The sequence below is a fragment of the Theropithecus gelada genome, chromosome 10 (genome assembly GCF_003255815.1).
Source record: "Theropithecus gelada isolate Dixy chromosome 10, Tgel_1.0, whole genome shotgun sequence".
NCBI classification, from domain to species: domain Eukaryota; kingdom Metazoa; phylum Chordata; class Mammalia; order Primates; family Cercopithecidae; genus Theropithecus; species Theropithecus gelada.
Window position 1 is genome coordinate 10,099,906 of NC_037678.1, and position 22,729 is coordinate 10,122,634.

At 44.9% G+C, this 22,729-nt stretch overlaps 1 protein-coding gene across 6 annotated transcripts in view; it reads left to right on the top strand.

Annotated features, from left to right (window-relative positions):
- MRTFA (myocardin related transcription factor A) overlaps positions 1-22,729 on the top strand; it is a 273,324-nt gene that overhangs the window by 230,207 nt on the left and 20,388 nt on the right. For all 6 annotated transcript variants that reach the window (XM_025400081.1, XM_025400083.1, XM_025400085.1 and 3 more), the window contains 2 exons: positions 17,565-17,620; positions 21,593-21,668. In XM_025400081.1, the coding sequence (XP_025255866.1) occupies positions 17,565-17,620; positions 21,593-21,668 (132 nt within the window). The remainder of the gene's footprint in view (positions 1-17,564; positions 17,621-21,592; positions 21,669-22,729) is intronic.

Below are 22,729 nucleotides of genomic sequence, written 5' to 3' on the forward strand. Positions count from 1 at the left end.
GGGTTCATGCCATTCTCCTGCCTCAGCCTCCCGAGTAGCTGGGACTACAGGCGCCCGCCACCACGTTCCTGCTAATTTTTTGTATTTTTAGTAGAGATGGGGTTTCACCGTGTTAGTCAGGATGGTCTTGATCTCCTGAACTCATGATCCGCCCACCTCAGCCTCCCGAAGTGCTGGGATGACAGGCCTGAGCCACTGCGCCCGGCCGCCATGGGATCTTTTCTCCAAGTTATGAATTCAAAAGAACTAGCTTCTAGACCAGCCCCGTCCAATAGTACGTTAAGTGAAGACAGAACTATTTCTATAACACTAATCACTAGCCACATGTGCTGTTGAACACATTTGAGTTGAAAAACTGAATTTTAATTTTTATTTAATTTTAATTAATTTAGATTTAAATAGGTGCATGTGGCTATTCTAATTAAATGGTCACATTTGGCTAGTTGCTATTGTATTAGAAAGTAGAGTTTTAGGCCAGGCACAGTGGGTCACGTTTGCAGTCCCAGCACTTGGGGAGGCCAAGGCAGGAAGGTCTCTTGAGCCCAGGACTTTGAGACCAATTGGGCAAGATAGATCCCCATCTCTACAAAAAAATTTTTAAAAATTAGCCAGGCCTGATATCACATGCTTGTGGCCCCAGCAGCTTAGTAGGCTGAGACAGGAGGATGGCTTGAGCATTGAACCCACAAGGTCGAGGTTGCAGTGAGCTGTGTTCATGCCACTGCACTTCAGCCTGGAAGACAGAGCAAGATCCTGTCTCAAAATAAATACACATATACATACATACATTCATATATACATACACACATACAAACAAAAGAAAGTATAGTCTTAGACCTTACTTTGTTACTTAGGAGTTAGAAGACTTTGGGCAACTCAGTAACTTTTCTGAACTCCCACTTTCATATAATTGGGATAATAACCCATCTTAAAGGTTACCCACAGAATTAGTTACCCATGGAGTGATAACTTACCCACAGAGTTAGTTTGGAGATCAAATGAGGTGATGTATTTTTCATGCTTTTGAAATGTAGGAAGTAATATTCTCATTTAAGAATGGAGGAGCTTGGGCCGGGTGCAGTGGCTCACACCTGTAGTCCTAGCACTTTGGGAGACCGAGGGGGGTGGTGGATCACAAGGTCAGGAGATCAAGACCATCCTGGCTACCATGGTGAAACCCCATCTCTACAAAAAAAAAAAAATACAAAAATTAGCCGGGCGTGGTGGTGGTCGCCTGTAGGCCCAGCTACTTGGGAGGCTGAGGCAGGAGAATGGCGTGAACTCGGGAGGCAGAGCTTGCATTGAGCTGAGGTCGTGCCACTGCACTCCAGCCTGGGCGACAGACCGAGACGCCATCTCAAAAAAAAAAAAAAAAAAAGGAGGCACTTGGATCCACCATGTTGATGTTGTGACTATGAAAGCAGCTTTAATACATACACACACACCCCTACCTCTTAAGTTATGTCAAAACTAGTATTTAGGAATAGGAATTGGGCTAGGTATAGTGGCTCATGCTTGTAATTTTAGCACTTTGGGAGGCCAACGTGGGTGGATTGTTTGAGCTCAGGAGTTCAAGACCAGCCTGGACAACATGGCGAAATCTCATCTCTACAAAAAATACAAAAATTACCTGGATGTGGTAGCAAGTGCCCATAGTCACAGCTTGGGAGGCTGAGGCGGGAGGATTGCTTAACCTGGGAGCCGAGATTGTGCCACTGCACTCCAGCCTGGGCAACAGAGTGAGACCCTGCCTCCCCCACACCCCCACCCAAAAGGAATAGGAACTATTTTCCAATAAATACAGTTCTTAATTTTACTTTCTGTCGTACCAGTGGATTAAAAGACAATTGCTATAAATTGTTAGTGATCAAAGAACTTCTAGTCAGCATGGCACTACTCTGTTAAGATCATTCTCCTTCTGGTCATACATTAGCAGGACTATCATTTTATTAGCTTGCCCTCTGCCTGGGAGTAGATGTTTCTTTTTAACCTCTTTCTCTTGAAACCAAACAAGTGGCTGTGTTAGAAATGTTTTTAAATTTCTGGGCAACTTGCCAAGAGACAGAAATGTTTAGCAGTGGGGACACAGTAGGGATTCCAGGGCAGATGAGGGTCTGGTTTGAGAGTGATCTGTCCCCCACCCCCCCCCCCATTTTTTTTTAACAATGTTTTTTAACCAAAATTGTAAGTTTCAAGAAAATATCACTTGTTTGCTTTTAAGTGGAGTGTTACACTATCAGGGACATTAGGTCTCAGTGGATACTTCATAAGTGAGTGAGTTTGGGTGGAGACGAGGGCGAGGGCAAATCCTTTCTCTCTGGGCCTTTATCATCTCTCATATGCTCCAGTCCATTTGGGAGTTACTGAAAGCTCTGTGTGATCATCTCTCAACTGCTGCCCCTGTGTGTCAAAGAAGTTTGGCTGTGATCCACCCAGTGCCCCTTTCCAGTAGGAGCCCAGAAAAGGCTTTCCCCAAACCCTGCAATTGGCCCTCTGCCCCAGTCTGGTCAGTGCCCTCAGACTCCCGCTTCCATCAGAGCTCAGTTGCAGGATATGATGGTGTAACCCATTTGGTGATCATTTCCTTATCTTTTCTTTCTTTAAGAAGCAGAGAACCCCACCTAGTGAGATGATGTGTCTTCACTACAGGGATGTGACTGTATAATTGTAGTTGAATCCCTACTTTAAGTTGCATTTGATAAACACCATAGTGAAACATGTTTTCCAGGAGTGAGGCTGACCTGATTCCTAGAGTTGAAGCTGAGAGAAAATTGTGTTAGGTATGTGGCTTCAGGAATCTTCTCTTTTGTCTCTGGAGAAGGCACATCACTCCCAGGCATTTTATGCTGCATTTGTGTCAGCGTCCTCATCTCTCTTCTGCTGTTGTAGAGTGTGTTTGTACCTCAGTGATCAGTGACTAGCATAGAACCTCCTCCTTGGCCAGTTGCCAGCAAATCCTAAAATAATACTCTGCAGTGAGTGGTGTGTCCGTGTTCTGAATGTGTTCATTGTTCAGTTGGAGGCAGAATCCAGCCGTGAGCTGTGCTGAACAGGCCATAGAAAGCATTCGTCATCGTCGTCTTTTTTTTTTTTTTTTGAGACAGAGTGTTGCTCTGTTGCCCAGGCAGGAGTGCAGTGGGGCAATCTTGGCTCACTGTGCCTTCTGCCTCCTGGGTTCAGGCAATTGCCTCGGCCTCCCAAGTAGCTGGGATTACAGGCGCCTGCCACCCACACCTGGCTAATTTTTGTATTTTTAGTAGAGACAGAGTTTCACCATGCTCGAACTCCTGACCTCAGGTGATGTGTCCACCTCGGCCTCCCAAAGTGCTGGGATTACAGTCATGAGCCACTGTGCCTGGCCGAAAGTAGTCTTCTTGATATGAGTTCTTCTTACAGTTTGATATATAAAAAGTACAGCAGGTGTTAAGCTTCATTAATAATTGGTTATTGAAGAATCAGAGATACCCAAGGCTAACTTCTTATCAAGAATAAAAGAAGGTTATAAGATCGCTTGTAGGTACTACTCACTATTTTACCTGAACAATACACATCTTAATCACATACCCAAGGAGAGTTCTGATAGATAACTGATGATGGTGGTGATTTAAAAGTCTTCAGGCTGGGTGCGGTAGCTCACGCCTGTAATCCCAGCATTTTGGGAAACTGAGGCAGGTGGGTCACGAGGTCAAGAGATCAAGACCATCCTGGCCAACATGGTGAAACCTGTCTCTACTAAAAGTACAAAAAATTAGCTGGGCGTGGTGGCGCGTGCCTGTCGTCCCAGCTACTTGGGAGGCTGGGGCAGGAGAATCTCTTGAACCTGGGAGGCAGAGGTGTCAGTGAGCTGGGTTCGCACCACTGCACTCCATCCTGGGCTACAGGGCAAGACTGTGTCTCAGAAACAAAAAAAAAACAAAAAGAAGCGTCTTCAGCCAGGTGGGATGTTACTTGCAGGAGGGCACAGGTGATCTGGAGCTTGTATTCTAAACAGATCACTTAGTCATATTGATTATGGGGACTTCTGAAAGAGGCAATAGAAAAAATTGGTTTGCACTTTGCCAAAAAGTATACTGGAGTGAAAATAGACTGATCCAGGGTCTTAGACTGGGCTGTGGTATGAAAGCCAGATATAAACATGGCTGGCCTATGTCCAAGAGGAGCCTAGAAGGTCAGATTCAAGATATTTGATCACTAGTACATTAACCTTTTGGAATTCCCTGTGTCAATACTCGTGCTAAATGAGATGTGTGCTTATCTCTCTCAGTCTTGAGCCTCTTTAACCATCATTGGGGTCAAGAGCAGGAGACGCTGGAGCAGTTTGCACTCTTGGGAAGGAAAAGATTTAGCATCCTACGTCTCCACTTCTTACATTCATTCTTGGGAGTTGGTCTTCCTGCTGGTTTGGGTAGGGGTGATAGCTGGTGCCAAAACAGGGGTGGTGGCAAGCATGCATACCAAAACAGGATGTGTATGAAGAACCCTTTATGACTGCTAGTTTGGATCCTTGCTTGCCCCAGAATATGCAGTCCATTCTGCACACCCCACCACACAAATTCTTTCTTTGATTCACATGAACTTAGTTTTGGTGCTCATTTGTCATGGTCAGTCTCTCGAACTGTTGACAGACCTCTTTGGTTGATGGTCTTTATTAAAGGATTTTTGTAGGCATTTTAGTTTGTCAGCTAAAAACAGAAAGACAGAAAATGGAAGTCAAGCCCAGTCCAGTTAGCTCTCAGCATTTGACTCTATACACCTGCTCTTTCTTTCGGAATGGTGATAAAGAAAAAAAGCTACATCAGTAACAGCCCTTAAGCTTAACATAACTTCTAGCAGATGGCAAAGCACATTCACTTTAATGCTAATAATTACGCAATACAGCAGTTAGTCTAATTGCTATTTTGCAGATGAGGCTACTGAGCCTCAGGGGGGTCTTAGGACTTGTTGTAGGTTACACGGGCACTGAAAGATAGGCAGACCCAATCCAGGTTTTCTGGCTACAAACCCTGTGCTAATTCCTGAAAGTCACAGTTTATGGTGGTTCTTGTCCACATGGGCATTTTTGTGATGATAGCCTGCTATGCTTTTGCCAAAATTTCAACTTTAAAAAATCTTTGAAAAATGAAGAGGCTGGGTGAGGTGGCTCATGCCTGTAATCCGAACACTTTGGGAGGTTGAGGTGGGTGGATCACTTGAGGTCAGGTGGTTGAGACCAGCCTGGCCAATATGATGAAACCCTGTTTCTACTTAAAAAAGAAACAAAATACAAAAATTGCCAACTGTGGTGGCAGGCGCCTGTAATCCCAGCTACTCGGGAGGCTGAGGCAGGAGAATCGCTTGAACCCGGGAGACGGAGGCTGCTGTGAGCCCAGATTGCACAACTGCACTCCAGCCTGGACGACAGAGCAAGACTCCATCTCAAAAATAAATAAATAAATACACTATTTAAAAAAAAAAAAATTGAAAGCAGCATCAAAGCAGGACCTATAGTTGGTGAGATCGGGTGGTGGAAGTGAGAGGAACCCTATCATTTGTAAGCACTTCAGTACAAGTGCTTTCAGGTTGCTGTTCATTTGAAGGCCGTGGGCATCTTTCTTCTTTTGTCATAATAACCCTTCAGTACATCAGAGGTTCTTGATTTATTTTGTGTCATGTATTCTTCATAGAGAATCTTCCACATCCTCTCACAGTTGTCTAAGCAAGCACCTAACATTCACATAGTTCCAGGGATCTATAGCTGCTCTAAAGTGGGTGGTACAGTGTGCTCCAGGTTAAGAGATTCTCATCTACCTGGATATGGAATCCTAAGAAAAATCCTATCTAATGCTAGTGTCAACCCTTACACACCAGTGACATAGCCAACCTCTTCTCTTCTGTCACTCAGTGTGTGAGGGATCCTCTCCATTCCCTGCACTACCAGTGAACCTCTGTGCTCCTCACCTTTTGGGTGGTAAGACCAAGAACTACATTTCTGTAGCTGTAGCTGCCTTCCCTTGGGTGACTACCATGCCTCTGATAAAACCATCAGGGTGTGGAATCCATCCCATCTGAATTAGGCCCTAGCCAGGGTGTAAGGAAGATCGCAAAAAGCCCAGATTCTCTGACTCCCAGAAAAATATGCATTGCAGTGATCCTGAAAGGAGTCCAGGAAATTAGAACTGTTTACCTACACAGCCAACAGAATTGACATTTTGAATCAAGCTATTGAGAAAATTCCGTAAGTCCTTCTTTACTAAATGTACTTTTAATCAGCACCTGGTATTAGTGAATAAGCAAATAAAATTCTTACTTTCTCGTCTCTTTGCCTTTGTTAGATTAGGGAAGCAATGTTTTTCAAGTTTAGTGGCTCTAGCATTACCCAAATTGCTTACTAAAGATTATAATTCTTAAGGCCTAGGAATCTGCATTCCAAGAGATTCTTGCACACTGTAGACATTTTCATGCAAATGGTTCTTGGTCTACACTTGGAGAAACATTGGGCCACGGACTGCTGGCCTCCTCCCCCTTTTCTTTTTTTTTTTTTTTTTTTTTTTTTTTTTGAGACGGAGTCTCACTCTGTTGCCCAGGCTGGAGTGCAGTGGCCGGATCTCAGCTCACTGCAAGCTCCGCCTCCTGGGTTTATGCCATTCTCCTGCCTCAGCCTCCCTAGTAGCTGGGACTACAGGCGCCCACCACCTCGCCTGGCTAGTTTTTTGTATTTTTTAGTGGAGACGGGGTTTCACCATGTTAGCCCATGTTAGGATGGTCTCAATCTCCTGACCTCGTGATCTGCCCGTCTCGGCCTCCCAAAGTGCTGGGCTTACAGGCTTGAGCCACCGCGCCCAGCCCCCTTTTCATTTTTAGTATGGTGTAGAATATTTTTATTCTGTTCTTCCCAGGAGTTCTGAAGTAGAAGATTGCCCTGTCCCCATGATTCAAGAGTTAATGGCAAATTTCTGTTCTTTTTTTTTTTTTTTTTTTGGAGACCAAGTCTCGCTCTGTTGCCCAGGCTGGAGTGCAGTGGCGCAATCTCGGCTCACTGCAAGCCCTGCCTCCCGGGTTCACACCATTCTCCTGCCTCAGCCTCTCGAGTAGCTGGAACTACAGACACCTGCCACCACGGCCGACTAATTTTTTTGTATTTTTAGTAGAGACAAGATTTCACCATTTTAGCCAGGATGGTCTTAATTTCCTGACCTCGTGATCCACCCGCCTTGGCCTCCCAAAGTGCTGGGATTACAGGCGTGAGCCACTGCGCTCGGCCGAGTTAATGGCAGATTTCTGAGACAGCTGAGGCTATTGCATGTAAGATGACTGGGTACAGAAAAATTCTGAGCTTTCATCTCCAATGCTGGGAAAAGCCTGGCTCGCCTGCCTGTCTTACAGCTTTGTACCATATCGCTGGTCAGTTTTGGCAAGTGAGTTAACTGCCTAAAGCTGTATGATAGACTCTAATGCTAGGGCCAAAGGATGTGGCAAAAGACTCAGTTAACTTTGGATAGAGTATGATTATACAGTGACTCCTTTTCTGCTGTGCTGAAGGGAAAAGGAATAGCAGAATTTGTGCCCCTGTGACATTTTCTGAGGTTAGATCTGAAGGCTTCCCTACTGTCCCATTGCCAATATTAGAGAAAATGACAAGGCAGCATTTATTTCCAAAGGAATAGCTAGGAAAAGATGACCAAATGTGAAAGACTACATTAAAATCACTGTTGTCTGTTATTTATTTGGTAACCCATCATGCATTTTGTTTCATCTTGGGATTTTTTATTTAGAGACAGGTCTAGTTCTGTTGCCCAGGCTGGAGTGTGGTGGTATGATCTTGGCTCACAGCAACCTTTGCCTCCTGGGCTCAAGTGATCCTCCCACCTCAGCCTCCCAAGTAGCTGGAATCACAAGGGTGTGCCACCACAGCCAGCTAATTTATTTATTTTTTTGAGACAGCGTCTCACTTTGTTGTCCAGGCTGGAGTGCAGTGGCGTGATCTTGGCTCGCTGCAACCTCCGCCACCCGGGTTCAAGCGATTCTCCTGCCTCAGCCTCCTGAGCAGCTGGGATTAGAGGCGTGCACCATCACACCCAGCTGATTTTTGTATTTTTAGTAGAGATGGAGTTTCACCATGTTGGCCAGGATGGTCTTGATCTCTTGACCTCGTGATCCACCCGCCTTGTACTCCCAAAGTGCTGGGATTACAGGCGTGAGCCACCGTGTCTGGCCCCACCTAATTTTTTCGTAGAGATGGAGTCTCGCTAGCTTGAACTCCTGGGCTCAAGCAATATGCCCTCTTCGGCCTCCCAAAGTGTTGGGATTACAACCACACCTGGCATATCACACACTTCGTTTTCTATACTCCTTTATCCTCTGCCACCTCTTGATGGAATATATGTAAATAAAAAGATTTGGAATCAAAAGAACCAGAGTCTAGTCTTCATTCTGAAGTTGATTAGGATGTGATCTCAGGCAAGTCATTTCCCAACTGTAAAGTGTGGAAAATAGTACTGAGAAGCTCAAGTGAGGTAATTTCTAACACATTGTGGAGGTTATCAGGGAAATCAAGGAGACCATTTTCAGCAAATCTGTTTTTTTATATTACCTTCAGAAGCCTTTTTCTCAGCATCAAGGTTCGCAGGCACCATTCCACTTTATTTCTTTTCATTATAATTCACAGTTTTACAGGGTCCTGTGTGGCTTTGTCTCACTGTGTTTCCACCCACTCTTCTCCTTGTTCCTGCCACCCTGGCCTCCTTGATGCCATGCAGGCAGGATCCCACTGAGAGCCTTTGCACATGCTGTTCTCTGTTTGGAGGGCTTTCTCCCAGAGGACCGCAGGGCTCACTCTCTTCTTTTACATCTCTGCTCCAATGTCACCTTAATTTTTTTTTTTTTTTTTTTTTGAGACAAAGTCTCACGTTGTTACTTAGGCTGGAGAGCAGTGGCTCAATCTTAGCTCATCACAGCCTCAACCTCCTGGCCTCAAACAAACCTCCCGCCTCAGTCCCCCCAAATAGCTCGGACTACAGGTGCACGCCACCATGCCTAGTTTTTGTATTTTTCATAGAGACAGGGTTTCACTTTATTGCCCAGGCTGGTCTGGAACTTCTGAGCTCAAGCGATCCGCTTGCCTTGGCCTCCCAAAGTGCTAGGATTACAAGCATGAGCTGCCACCTGCAGCCAAATGTCACCTTATCAGAAAGTCTTGACCATTCCATATAAAATGACCTAACCCTGTTACTCTGTCACTTATACCTTGCTTAATAGTTCTTCATAGCATATACTGCCTCCTACTGTGTTACATGTTTACTTGTTTTATGTGTATCTTCAGTTGAATGTAAGCTCCACGAAAACATGAATAACCCAACACTCAAACAGGGTCTGACACATGTGGGTTCACAGATATTTATTGGAAGAATGAATGAGTAATGAACTGTTAGCACATCTGTAATTAACCTCTTAGGGGACACATACCTCTGACTCCACTTTCTCACTTCTTATTCACTCTTTAATCTGTTGCAATAAATTTCTGCTTCCACCAACCCACTGGCATAGCTCTGAGACTACTGGCTATGTCCTAAGCATAAGTGATTCTCTGGAAACTTCATAACCCTTATTTTGCCTGACTTCCCCACTGTTAGCATCTCTCTCTCTTTCCTTTTACAGGCTTTTTCTTGAAGCTTACTTGGGGTAATAGCTTTGCCTCATCGCCTCCTGCCTCTGTGGCCCTCCTCAGATTCCTGTGCTGGGTGGGCTCTCTTCCATGCCTGTTCTTGAGTTCTGTGGTTTCTCCAAGACTGAGCACAGTCTCCCCCCCCACTTCCCTAAGCTCACTCGCCCTGGATCACCTGTCTGGGAGTGTTAATAGCACAGCCATTCATCCAGTCACTCCAATCTGTTCTGATCCACCTGCCTTGGCCTCCCAAAGTGATGGAATTACAGGCGTGAGCCATCACACCTGGTCCCAATATTTAATCAAGAATCATGCACTGCATTTGGTTGTTGTCAATTTGGTCACAATCTAGAACAGTACCCCTACCTTTTTCATTTTCATGACACTGACTTGTTTTAAGTATCTAAGCTGCTTGTCTTGCACAATGTTCTGTATTCTAAATTTGCTTCCTCATGATTTAGGTTAAACATTTTTGGCAATAAGAAAACATAGGTATATGTACTTCTTAACATCAAGGGGCACATGTTATCAGGCTGTATAACCAGTGATGGGGCTAAAAGTTTGAAAGGTGACACCAGATCTGTCTTTGTAATTAACACATAATCTATGGGGTATCATTTTGAAGCCATGTGAAAATCCTGTTTCCCCACAACTACCTGCCTAATAACGGTTTTAGCATCTATTGATGATCCTTGTCTGAACTGATTTTTACAAAATTGATTTTTTCAATAAAATTACAAAATAGTAAGGACTGCATTTTTATGATCACTCTAGTAATGATCAAGAGGCCACATAAAAGAACAGAGGGATGGATGGATGGATATATTTCTAGTTTCTACCTGGTTTGTTAAATGGGTTTATTCTCATACACACGTGTAACCACCGTTGATGTTCTGTGTATATGCTCCCTGCTTCCACATTGGAAAAAGAAATGCAGCAGGCTTGCCTGAAAGAAGAGCTACTTGGACTGTGGCACTCCAGTGACCTCTGTTAAGTGTACTATGTTCATAGCCTTTGAGTTCCTCTGGATCCATAATTGTTGGTGAGCGTCTGGCGTATTATCAGAGATAGGAACCATCGTTTTTATTACAATAACACCTAATAAAGCAGGATTCAGACCTAGACACACTTAATATATATTCCTTCATGATAGTGATGAGGAAATGAGGTTTGATAATGAATTGGTGTCATTCCTTGCTCAGAGGCATTTCTAGAACTGCTTGTGAATCCTAGAAAACTCATTTACCTACTTGTTTAAGTAAATCTGGAGCTGGTGAGGGAAAAGTGTTGGCTTGATGTCCTAAATTACCAAGGTAGGTTGGTTTTTAACAGTCTTTGTACTTACTCTTTAGTGCCAGCTTAAATCAAGACCAGTCTGGCCCTGGGGCCCCTGTGCTGTCATCACACATCTGTGTCTATACACACTGAGCACAGCACTGAGCTCCCCCTTTGCTATATATTGGATGCCTGTGTGTGTGTGTGTATGTATGTATATGTGTATGTATGTATATGTATATTTTGTTTGTTTGTTTGTTTTCCCCTGAGACTGAGTTGTGCTCTGTCACCCAGGCTGGAGTGCAGTGTCATGATCTCGGCTCACCGCAACATCTGCCTTCCAGGTTTAAGCAATTCTCCTGCCTCAGCCTCCAGAGTAGCTGGGATTACAGGCGTGCCCCACCACACACAGCTAATTTTTGTATTTTTAGTAGAGGGGGGGGTTTCACCATGTTGGCCAGGCTGGTCTCGAACTCCTGACCTCAGGTGATCCTCCCGCCTCGGCCTCCCAAAGTGCTGGGATTACAGGTGTGAGCCACTGCACCTGGCCTAGATGCCAGTATGTATTTTAAAATAAAATGGAAAGTTTTTCACTTTTTATTTCTTTAATTCACAAATGACCTCATTTAATTTAGGCAGCAGTTGTGCTAGGGGAGAAAGAAAATGGGTGCTGGAAAGAGGGAACAGAATATTAATTGGTAGTTGTAGCCAGCCAGGGGCGGGGCCCACATCTAGAACTGAAACTGTGATTAAGAATGGCACACCTCTTGGCCACTTCTGTTCAATTGTTTTCTCTGGGGAGCTTGGTTATTTTTCTTTTCAGGATGTGCTGCACACTTCCCTTTGTTCACACAAAGCCACACAAGAGCTCCATTGGAACCAGCTCCCAGGGCAGCAGGAAAGGATCGAGAACTGCTGTCTGATATTGAATATGTATATTCTTATAAACACACAAGGCTCTTGTCCTTGCATTGGTCTTTGGGGGCTTCTCTTTCCAGAGACTGCTTTCTAGGAGTGTCTGAGAAAATGCAGTTTTGAGTAATACTCTGGCTCCTCCTGCAAAGCTATTAAGGCAGCAGGAAGAGGGGAGATGGACTCCTAGATGAATGCAGCCCTTGTAATTGGACGCACATTTATGGGGTAACTTTAAGTCCTTTTTTTCTTCAATTGGCAGAGGCCTAAACTTGGAAACCTATTTTCTGCTTCCTTGTGTCTTACCTCCTTGGCATGGAACTTGAGGTGATTCTGGCTCCCCATTGTCATTTGTTCTACAATCAAGAAAGCTCAGGGCTTACCCGTATCACTCTTACATCCCCTTCACTAGGCTACCCTCCACGTGGTGGCTTTTAACAAAGCTGGCTGGACACACACAGGAGTTGCCCTGTCCACCTCAAACCCCAGTGCACCACGAGCACTTGTTGCTACTCCAGCCTCTTCCCAGATGAACTGAGAAACACCCAACAGGAAGTCCTGATACAAACCTGAAGAAAGAGGGGCCAGTGCTCACTCCTTTCACCTGGCAGAAGTGACTATTGAAATTCCTGAATCTGCTATCAGAGAAAAGAATTAAAAATGAGGAAAGAGGAGCACAGACTAAGCTGGCCTACTCAGGGACTGAGAGAAACTGACACACTTGTCAGAAGGTTTAGACAAGGGAAGAAAGGGAAGGCAGAACTAGACCTGGGTTGGGGTCCACCACTCGATGAATGGATGATCTGGCAGGTTACTGCATCTCAGCCAGTGTCAGTTTCATCACACATGGAATAACAGTCCCTGCCTTATGGGTTATGAAAAGGATCCAGTGAGTTTTTTTTTGAGACAGAGTCTTACTCTGTCACCCAGGCTGGAGTGCAGTGGCGCAATCTTGGTTCACTGCAACCTCTACCTCCCAGTTTCAGGCGATTGTCGTACCTCAGCCTTGCGAGTAGCTGGTATTACAGGTACCTGCCATCACACCCAGCTAATTTCTATATTTTTAGTAGAGATGGGGTTTCGTTATGTTGGCCAGGTTGGTTCTGAACTCCTGACCTCAGGTGATCCGCCCGCCTCAGCCTCCCGAAGTGCTGGGATTACAGGCGTGATCTACTGCGTCCGGCCCTATCTTGAATTCTTTTCTTGGTCTTCATTTCTGGTTCTTCTGACCAGCTATCCTGTCTCAGCTTCTCCAACTTGTCTTCTAGTATCCGTGCCAAAGACTGTTACATGGTGAGCTCCAGGTTTTGAACTGATTATCAATGCTTGAGAGCCCTGGGGCCCCTCAGACGGGTCCCTGAACCCCTCTTCTAAGCCCTCTTTGCCCTAGTCTTTACCCAGTGCTGTGGCCAACCTGACTCTTGTATGTTGCCTGGACTCAGATACGCATCTAAACTGTATGTGTCAAAGAACATTGAAGCTACCTTGTCCCCCTACCCAACAGTTTCTTTTCTTCTCTCTCTCTTTTTTTTTTTTTTGTGACAGAGTCTTGCTCTGTCACCCAGGTTGGAGTGCCACTGAACAATCTTGGCTCACTGCAACTTCTGCCTCTTGGATTCAAGTAATTCTCCTGCCTCAGTGTCCCAAGTAGCTGGGATTACAGGTGCCTGCCACCATGTCTGGCTAATTTTTGTAGAGACGAGGTTTTCGCCATGTTGCCCAGGCTGGTCTTGAACTTCTGACCTCAAGGAATCTGATCTCCTCGGCCTTCCAAAGTGCTGAGATTGTAGGCATGAGCCAACATGCCTGGCCTTTTTTCTCTAATTTTTTTTTTTTTTTTTGAGATGAAGTTTTGCTCTTGTTGTGCAGACTGGAGTACAGTGACATGATCTCAGCTCATTGCAGTCTCCACCTCCTGGGTTCAAGGGATTCTCCTGCGTCAGCCCCCCAAGTAGCTGGGATTACAGGTGCCTGCCACCATGGCTGGCTACTTTTTCTGTGTTTTTAGTAGAGACGTGGTTTCGCCATATTGGCCAGGCTGGTCTTGAACTCTTGACCTCAGGTGATACACCTGCCTCAGTCTCCCAAAGTGTAGAGATTACAGGCTTGAGCCACCATGCCCGGCCTCTCTTCTCTAACTTTTGAAGAAGTTAAGAAATCAACACAGAGGAGTGGAAAGAACTCTAGGCTAAGGATGATACAGAATTAGGTTATATCTTCTAATTCAGGGCCCTTAAACAAATTAGGTTATAATCTTATCCCTGCTATTTGCTTGCCTTTACTTTTTGGCCCTGTCCTTATCTATAAAATGGGATATTACCTACCATGTAGAATGGTTAGGAATATTAAATTAGCTAACAGGTTTAAAATATCTAGAACAGTGCTTTCCATATAAGCACCCAATAGATATTAATCCCTTTCTTGCCATTACATGAAAATGTCCTTAATAGGACCAAATAGGAATTCATATAGAGTAGTCTGCCCTTACTCCTGAGGAACACGTGCCAAGACCCCGCAGTGGATGCCTGAAACTGCAAGTGGTACCAAATCCTATATGTACTGTTTTTTTTTTTCCCTATACATGTGACCTATGACAAAATTCGATTTGTAAATCAGACATAGTAAGAACTTAGAGCAATTTTAACAATACGCTGTAATAAAAGTTATGTGAATATGGGCCCACTCAAAATACTGTAACATTTTTGGACCTTGGTTGGCCTAGAATAACTGAAACCATGGAAAGCGAAACTGCAGATGAGGGAGACTCTGTGTACTGTAGCTATTTCACCTATCACCTGTCCTCCACTAGTGGTGCACCACCCTTTGTACATGAAGATGATGTCCTCAAGATGTTCTGGCGAATTGTTTTCCTAGAAGTTGGGTTTGTACCTTACCCTTTGGGGATAGCCAGTGTGGGTTGTTGAGGCAGCAAGTGAGCCAGGGTTTTAGAGAATCTGTGGCTGCGGTACAGAAACTAGCTGGCCTGTGAGTGAATCAAGCCAGTGATTCAACCAAATTACAGCATTTGGTGACAGCAACACCTGAATATATAGGCACATATACCATTTGGTTCAGGGCATACTCACTGGCATTTCTTCCTTACAAGGGTTCTGAGAGGTGGGCAGATTCTCACTCTGGAAGAAAATTAGACGCAGAAAGCAGTCACAACCCCTGTCACCCAGTAGTAATTGGTAGCACTCAGTACTAGAACACAGATCCCTTGACCTATCCAGAACTTCTGTGAGGTTTTGAACCCAGTTGAGAACCAGAATTCCGGCTATTCAGATGAAAGTTTAGAGCTCTGCTGCAGAATCTTCCCGTCCTCCTGTCACTAGTCACCTTGAGTCTATTTCTTATAGAATACTAATTCACTGAGTGAATAATTATTGAGGGTATACTGTGTGCCTGGTATTCTAGGCACTAGGGAATGCTGTGAGTAACTAAAAAAATAGACAAAACCCTTGCTGTGCTCTGATGGGGACATGTTGTAAATGTAAACATGGGAGACTGAGAGTAAACAAGAAAAATATGCAGTATTCCGCCCTTTTTTTTTTCTCGCCCAGGCTGGAGTACAGTGGCACTATCTCGGCTCACTGCAACCTCCGCCTCCTGAGTTCAAGCGATTCTCCTGCCTCAATCTCCAGAGTAGATGGGATTACAGGTGCCCTCTACCATGCCTGTACAAAAATTTTTGTATTTTTAGGTATTTTTAGTAGAGACAGGGTTTCACCATGTTGGTCAGGCTAGTCTTGAACTCCTGACCTCATGATCTGCCCACCGCGGCCGCCAGAAGTGCTGGGATTATTGCAGGCGTGAGCCACCACGCCCAGTCAGATATGTAGTATTTGTATAAAGACTGTCAAGACAGTGATGAGTGCTGCAGAGAAAAATGAGGCAGAAAAGGAAGCTGGGGTGGGGTGGACAGTGTCCATTTTCTCTTGATTCTTTGTACTTACTGTCTCATGCATGTGCTAAGCTTTCCAAGAGGCAAGGTTATGTGTGATCCATCACACCCAGGTTCCTGCAGAGCAGGGCTTTTGGAGTTGAGCTAGCTTTACACAGTAGAAGCAGGTGCAGTGGGTGTCTGTTTACCCACTGAAATGCCCACGACCTGTCCATGTAAGAAGTAGGGAAGCACGGATAGTGCCCAGGTAAGTTGAGGAGGTAACCTGTAGTGGTTTTTCTTTGATGTTATTTGTTAAATCTAGAGCTCCCCCTTCTGTTAGAAGATGGGATCTCAGTAGTACTTTTAAGACTATAGTTTCTTTTTTATCTTAAGATTCACAAAAATTTTTTAAAATAAATACTGCTGGGACAATTGAAACTTTCTTCTGGAACTACTGTTGCTAAGGCCCAGCCCCCCACTAGGGGGGAGGAAGGAGGAAGAAGCACAAAGGCCCAGGCAGGATAGGGTCCTATCTATGCTCTCTTGCTACTTTTAGCAGCTCCTTAACCCTGCACTCCTACCGCAGCCAGCAGCCTAGCAAAAGTTATCTCTGCTCACAGTTTCACAGCTCTTTGGAAATTCTAGGGCAGCAGAAGTGAAACTGACCACAGTCTTATAAATTTCTCTCTTATTGCCTCTGTTCCCTACTTGAAGTGAGTCAGGCCTTTCCCTCTCATCCTCAGAATATCTTAAAATTTATTTGTCCTTACAGTCAAGTTTTTGACAAAAGGAGTCAGACCCTTCATTCATGGTACAGCCTTTCTGGAGGCTCTTGGTTTGGTCTTGCCACCTGAGTGTTGTTTGCAGAAGTCGAGACTTGTGGTCTTTATGTGGTATCCCCAGAATAGAGCTGAGCCCTTCGTGTCAGCTGTTGGTTGTATGTGTTCCTTCACATATAATTGCCGTGGGGTTCTTTTAGTCCTTAGAGATGAAATTCAAGTTAATTTTAGCAGCACTATAAATATCAGGTGCAGTGAAGAAGGAAATAGCACCGAGTGGACATACATCTTTTTGGGTTTAACTGTCCCATTGGAACAGTTTGGCCACTTTATGATTCCTCGTGAGGCTGAGGAAGTAAGGTTGACCTGGCATGCATCTATGCCCCTTCCTGTGTGCAGGTGTCCTGAGAATAATGTGAGGCCTAGCAGGCGTTCTTGGAGCCCTGGCTGATGGGGGATTTGCGGCTGACAGTCCAGTCATGGGCCAGGGTGTTTGTTAAAGTTACATTCCATGGGTGCGCTTTAGACAGCCCAAGCTTAGGCAGTGACAGTTCCCATTAGGAATCATATTTTGGTTTCTACCAAAACTGTTTGAATGGGGTAGCTAAACCATAAAAATACATGCTTACTCAGGTGTCATTGCCTTCACTTCGGCTGATATTTATAGTACTAGTAACAGTAACGTGAATTTTTTTTTGAGACGGAGTCTTGCTCTGTCGCCCAGGCTAGAGGGCAGTGGCGCGATCGCTGCTTACCGCAAGCTCCACCTTCTGGGTTCACGCCATTCTCCTGCCTCAGCCTCCCAAGTAGCTGGGACTACAGGTGTCTGTCACCACGCCTGGCTAATTTTTTGTGTTTTTAGTAGAGACGGGGTTTCACTGTGTTAGCCAGGATGGTCTTGATCTGACCTCATGATCCGCCCGCCTTGGCCTCCCAAAGTGCTGGGATTACAGGCATGAGCCAGTGCGCCTGGCCAGTAGCATGAATTTAAGGTGCCTTCTCCACTGAATATTGTAGCCCTAGACATGATGCTTCGCTTGAAGGTAATTCTTTATGGTTCTTCTCTCAACAGCTTTGAAAAGTCCAGCTGCATTTCATGAGCAGAGAAGGAGCTTGGAGCGGGCAAGGGTAAGGTACCTTTTTTCCCTCAGAACCCCGAAAGAGCATTTTCAGAGCTCATTGTATTGCTGGTTATATTTCCATTTAGAGCTTTCCATAGAACTCTGAGGCCAGAGCCTGCTAGACTCTAGGGCCAGCCCTGGCCTTGCAGTTTTAAATGGAAAACTCTTCTTCTCCTACCTCATCCCGTCTCTCATCCACCTCCAGTGGTGATTATATGGAACATGATTGGAATGAGGTTTCTCTTTTAGTACATTTAAGGATAAGGAACAATCACCTGATCCTCCTTCCCTGAATTTTGGAGTGCTTTGGAGACCACTGGTATTTCCCCATCTTTAATTCCACTTAACCTTTTGTAGATGTTGAGACACAAACATTAGCCAATGGAAAAGCTTCCCAAGTCCAGGGTTACACTGCCCACACCTCACAGGATGGGCATTCCAAAGGGTAGGAAACCTCCCTGGTCTCCATCTGCCCAGAGTATCCACTTGACTCTTGTGGAAAGCAGAAACTGGCCCACTCTCCAAGCCCAAGTGTTCTGCTGTAGCACCTTACTTGCATCCCCATCCCAATTCTCAGTTTCAGTTCCCCAGGGGCCCCTGAGGAATATTCTGCTGCCCAGTGTGGGTAGAGATGGGGAAGTCACCAGAACTTGTTTCCCCCTCCCACTCACTTTACTTTTTCTTTTCACATAACATCGTGGGAAGACAATCCCCTACACAGATCATAGTCTGCATCTCCTTAAGACCCACAGCTATTTTATTTTACTTTATTTTTTTGAGACGGAGTCCCACTCTGTCACCCAAGCTGGAGTGCAGTGGCGTGATCTCAGCTCACCGCAGCCTCTGCCCAGCAGTTTCAAGTGATTCTCCAGCCTCAGTCTCCCAAGTAGCTGGGACTACAGGCGCCCACCACCAAACCTGGGTAATTTTTGTATTTTTAGTAGAGATGAAGTTTCACCATGTTGTCTAGGTTGGTCTCAAACTCTTGGCCTCAAGTGATCTGCCTGCCTTGCCCTCCCAAAGTGCTGGGATTACAGGCATGAACCACCGCACCTAGCCTCACAGCTGTTTTAGAGTCTCAGAAATATTTACCTCCAATACTATTTTTTTTTTAACTTTATTTCATTTTTTCCCTCCTAGAAAATCATGATTAATTCTTAGAGTAAGTGGGAAGAATGAAATCAGGGGTCCTGGGAACCAAAGGAGTAACAAGCAACAGTGTTTTAGTTTGCCGAGAGCACTTGAGAGTACAGTGTAGGGGGAAAGGATGGCATTGCCTGTGCCCCTATTCGGTCAGAAGACTGGGCACCATTTCCTTGACTGCTTCTCGAATAGGCAGGGACCAGTAGGGCTGATTAGAAGAGTCTGTTTTATTGAGCACCTTTATATAAGAGGTTGTATCTGTTTCTTTTTTATCCTCACATCAACTCTTATGAATTAGGTAGTATTATCCTCATTTTATAGGTGCAGTTAAGAGAAGTTAACTCACTTGTCCAGCCAATAAGTGGCAAAGCTGGGACTCAAACCTTTGTCTGTGGATTCTAGATTTGTTTTTTAAGCAAAATGATTTTATTTCCTAACACGTGGTAACCTAACACTCAATTTGCTTACCATGCACATCTGTTCACAGATGACTTCCACATTACAATAACTACTTCCATATTTACGCACGTACTAAAAATTATCTTAGTTGAGATATGAAAAATGAATATATTGGATTGGTTACAGCAGAATTTGCTTTACTTAATTCTGAAAGCTTAAAGCTTTGAAAAGCTGCTACTTTTGCATCTCATACTTCCAGATGAATAAGACACAGCAATATCAGCTTGTATTCAAGAGAAGTTTCATTTCTTTTTGTGGTGTTGGAACCAGCTACCCACATCTGTTGGTGCTGCATAGGCAGCTATACATGGCGGTGGGAAATCATCCACCATGGCTTCAGCTATGTCAGGATCACACTTGAGGGAGTCAGAGATGCTGTTGTATTTACACTACTGATTGCTTTGCTTTGCTTTTTTGGGTAATTTTAGAGGTGGGATCTTGCTGTGTTGCCCAGTCTGAATTCCAACTCTTGGGCTTAAGCAATCCTTCTACCTTTGACCTCCTGAATTGCTGGGATGTATAGGCATCCACCACTGTACCTGGTCAAACTGATTTTTCCCCTCAGTTTTCTTTGACACAAATGTGCTTTAGTGGTCATGAATGCCTTTAAGGATATCAGTTGCAAAATCCATATCTTTAAATTTGGCCCTGAAAATTCTCTGGTTTTCCGTCAGAGACCTTGTACCCTCTAAACCAGTCCAGAGTAGCTTCTAGGTAGTCTAGATTACAGCCATTTGACATCATTAATATGTTTACTATTTGTTATAAAGGATACAACTCAGAAACAGCCAGGTAGAAGAGATGCATAGGTATGTGGGAAGGGACGAGGAGCTTCTGTGCCCTCTCCAGGTGGGTGTGTCACCCTCCTAGCATCTCCATGCCTTTAGCAAACCAGAAGCTCCTCCATATATTTTCTTAATCAGTACTGTATTCTACCTCAGTCATGGCCACTGGTCAGAGCTTCAGATGGCTTAGAGAATAAGCCTTCCTCTGTTGTCTGTGAAGATGTGCAGCACCTGACACCTGCTTTACCACTCTCTGCTGCAGCTGAGGCAGTACTTTTGCCCACTGCACGTGGGGTGATAGACCCAGAGCCCACAGCCACTTTAAACCATCTCCTGGATTGCTCAGCCACCCCTGGGCTAGCACAGAGCTGCCCGGCCAGAACACCAAGGCGGCAGATGGCTAGGTGAGAAGAGGCCTTTTTTTTTTTTTTTTTTTTTCCAGTCTTTTCCTTTACTGTATATAATGTCCTCCGAGGCTTCATTTCCTAGTGTTCTCTGGCCTGTCTTATCCTTTGCTGGTCTTGATCCGCTAATGTTCTATGGTTTGAAAATGTTGGTGCAGAGGTTAAGAGCACAGACTCTGTAGAGTCAGATCTGGGGGACTGTATATATTATAATTAGCCCCATTTGGTGGGATGGCTCTGTGACTGTTGAGGGACTAGTGTAGTTTGCCCAGAGTTTCATAAATGCAGAAATTAGGACATTGGACTTTGAGGAACTAGAGCTTTGATACCATGTATCAAAATTAGTATTCCATTTGGCAGCCATTCAAAATGAATGGAAAATGCTCATGAGATCATGCAGTGTTACAGTTTTTTGGTTTTTTTGAGACGGAGTTTCGTTTTTGTCGCCCAGGCTGGAGTGCAATGGGGCAATCTTGGCTCACTGCAGCCTCCACCTCAAGTGTTCAAGTGATTCTCCTGCTTCAGCCTCCCAAGTAGCTGGGATTACAGTTGCCAGCTACCACATCTGGCTAATTTTTGTATTTCTAGTAGAGACAGGGTTTCACCACATTGGCCAGGCTGGTCTTGAACTCCTGACCTCAAGTGATCTGCCCACCTTGGCCTCCCAGAGTGCTGGGATTACAGGTGTGAGCCACTGTGCCCGGCCCAATGTTACATTTTTTGAAGCAGGATATAAAATAATATTCAGTATGATTACAGCTCTGCAAAGTTAAGCCTATTTTCTGCGTGGAAGAGTAACTAGAAACAGATATCCCAGAATACTAACAGTGGCTGATTAAAGTTTTTTTAATTTTATTTTTCTTTCTAGTTTTCTAAATTTTCTTTGCTGGACTTATATTACTTTTATGGTAGTAGAAATAGTAGTTTTTAATAGATATATTGTCAGTCCAGCCTCAGAGAGACAAATGGTCTTGAAGGATGGCGCCCTTCCTTGGCAGGCGCAGTTGGATTTTGATGTGCTCTCTCCAGGCTTCCTCTTGCCTCTGGACCCTGCCATCATCAAGTTAAGGTTGTGGGGGTGCAGAGGTGGTCAGCAGCCACCATGGCCAAGGCTGCTCTTGTGATCCTGTCCATGCCATAAGCCTGTGTACCTGGATTTGAGAGTTTCTTGGTGTGTTTTTTCTGTAGACAGAGGACTATCTCAAACGGAAGATTCGTTCCCGCCCGGAGAGATCGGAGCTGGTCAGGATGCACATTTTGGAAGGTGTGGAGATTGGAATTGCTTTTTCATCTAGACGCAGTTCTCACCGCACTACCCATTTCCTTCTTGCTTCTTTCTTCTCCCATTTCTGTTGGCAGGGGGTAAGCCAGAGCCTTAACACAGTATGACAGCTGTGCCATGGTAACCGCCGCTGGTCTGAGGGACTCTCAACAAGCGCAGTCACACGCTCTTAGTTTGGCTTGGCCTGTTCTCCAGGGTCCCACCATCCCTTGGTGTGAGATTGTTTCTCTCTGCCAAAATCTGTTTTGTTTTGAGACAGTCTTACTCTGTCACTGTGATTATAGGTGCAAGCCATCATGCCTAATCTAAAATCTGTGTTTAAAATACACTTTTTTATATTCATTAATTCATTCAGTCAGTCATTCACTTGACTGTCTGTGATATACCATGCTCCATCTAATATTATTCTAGATGTATAGCTGGCCCCAGCTGCACACGTCTTCCTTCCCACCCACCTGCCCTTTTTTTTTTTGAGATGGAGTCTTGCTCTGTTGCTCAGGCTGGAGTGCAGTGGTGTGATCATGGCTCACCGCAACCTCTCCCAGGTTCAAGCGATTCTCCTGCGTCAGCCTTCCGAATAGCTGGGATTACAGACGAGCGCCACCACACCCAGCTAATTTTTAATATTTTTGGTAGAGATGGGGTGTCACCATGTTGGCCAGGCTGGTCTCAAAACTCCTGACCTCAAGTGATCCGCCCATCTTGGCCTCCCAAAGTGCTGGGATTACAGGCATGAGCCACTGTGCCTGGCGGTCTTCCCACATTTTTAGTGAAGAAAGGTTTTGGCTCCTGGAAGCAGCATAAATATATTTACTTATTGTTTGTCTAGTGTTTTTTTGTTTTGTTTTGTTTTTTAAACTTGAGATGGAGTCTTGCTGTGTCACCCAGGCTGGTGTGCAGTGGCACAATCTCAGCTCACTGCAGCCTCCACCTCCCAGGCTCAAGCAGTTCTCCTGCCTCAGCCTTCCCAGTAGCTGGGACTACAGGCACCTGCCACCATGCCTGGCTATTTTTTGTATTTTTAGTACAGACAGAGTTTCACC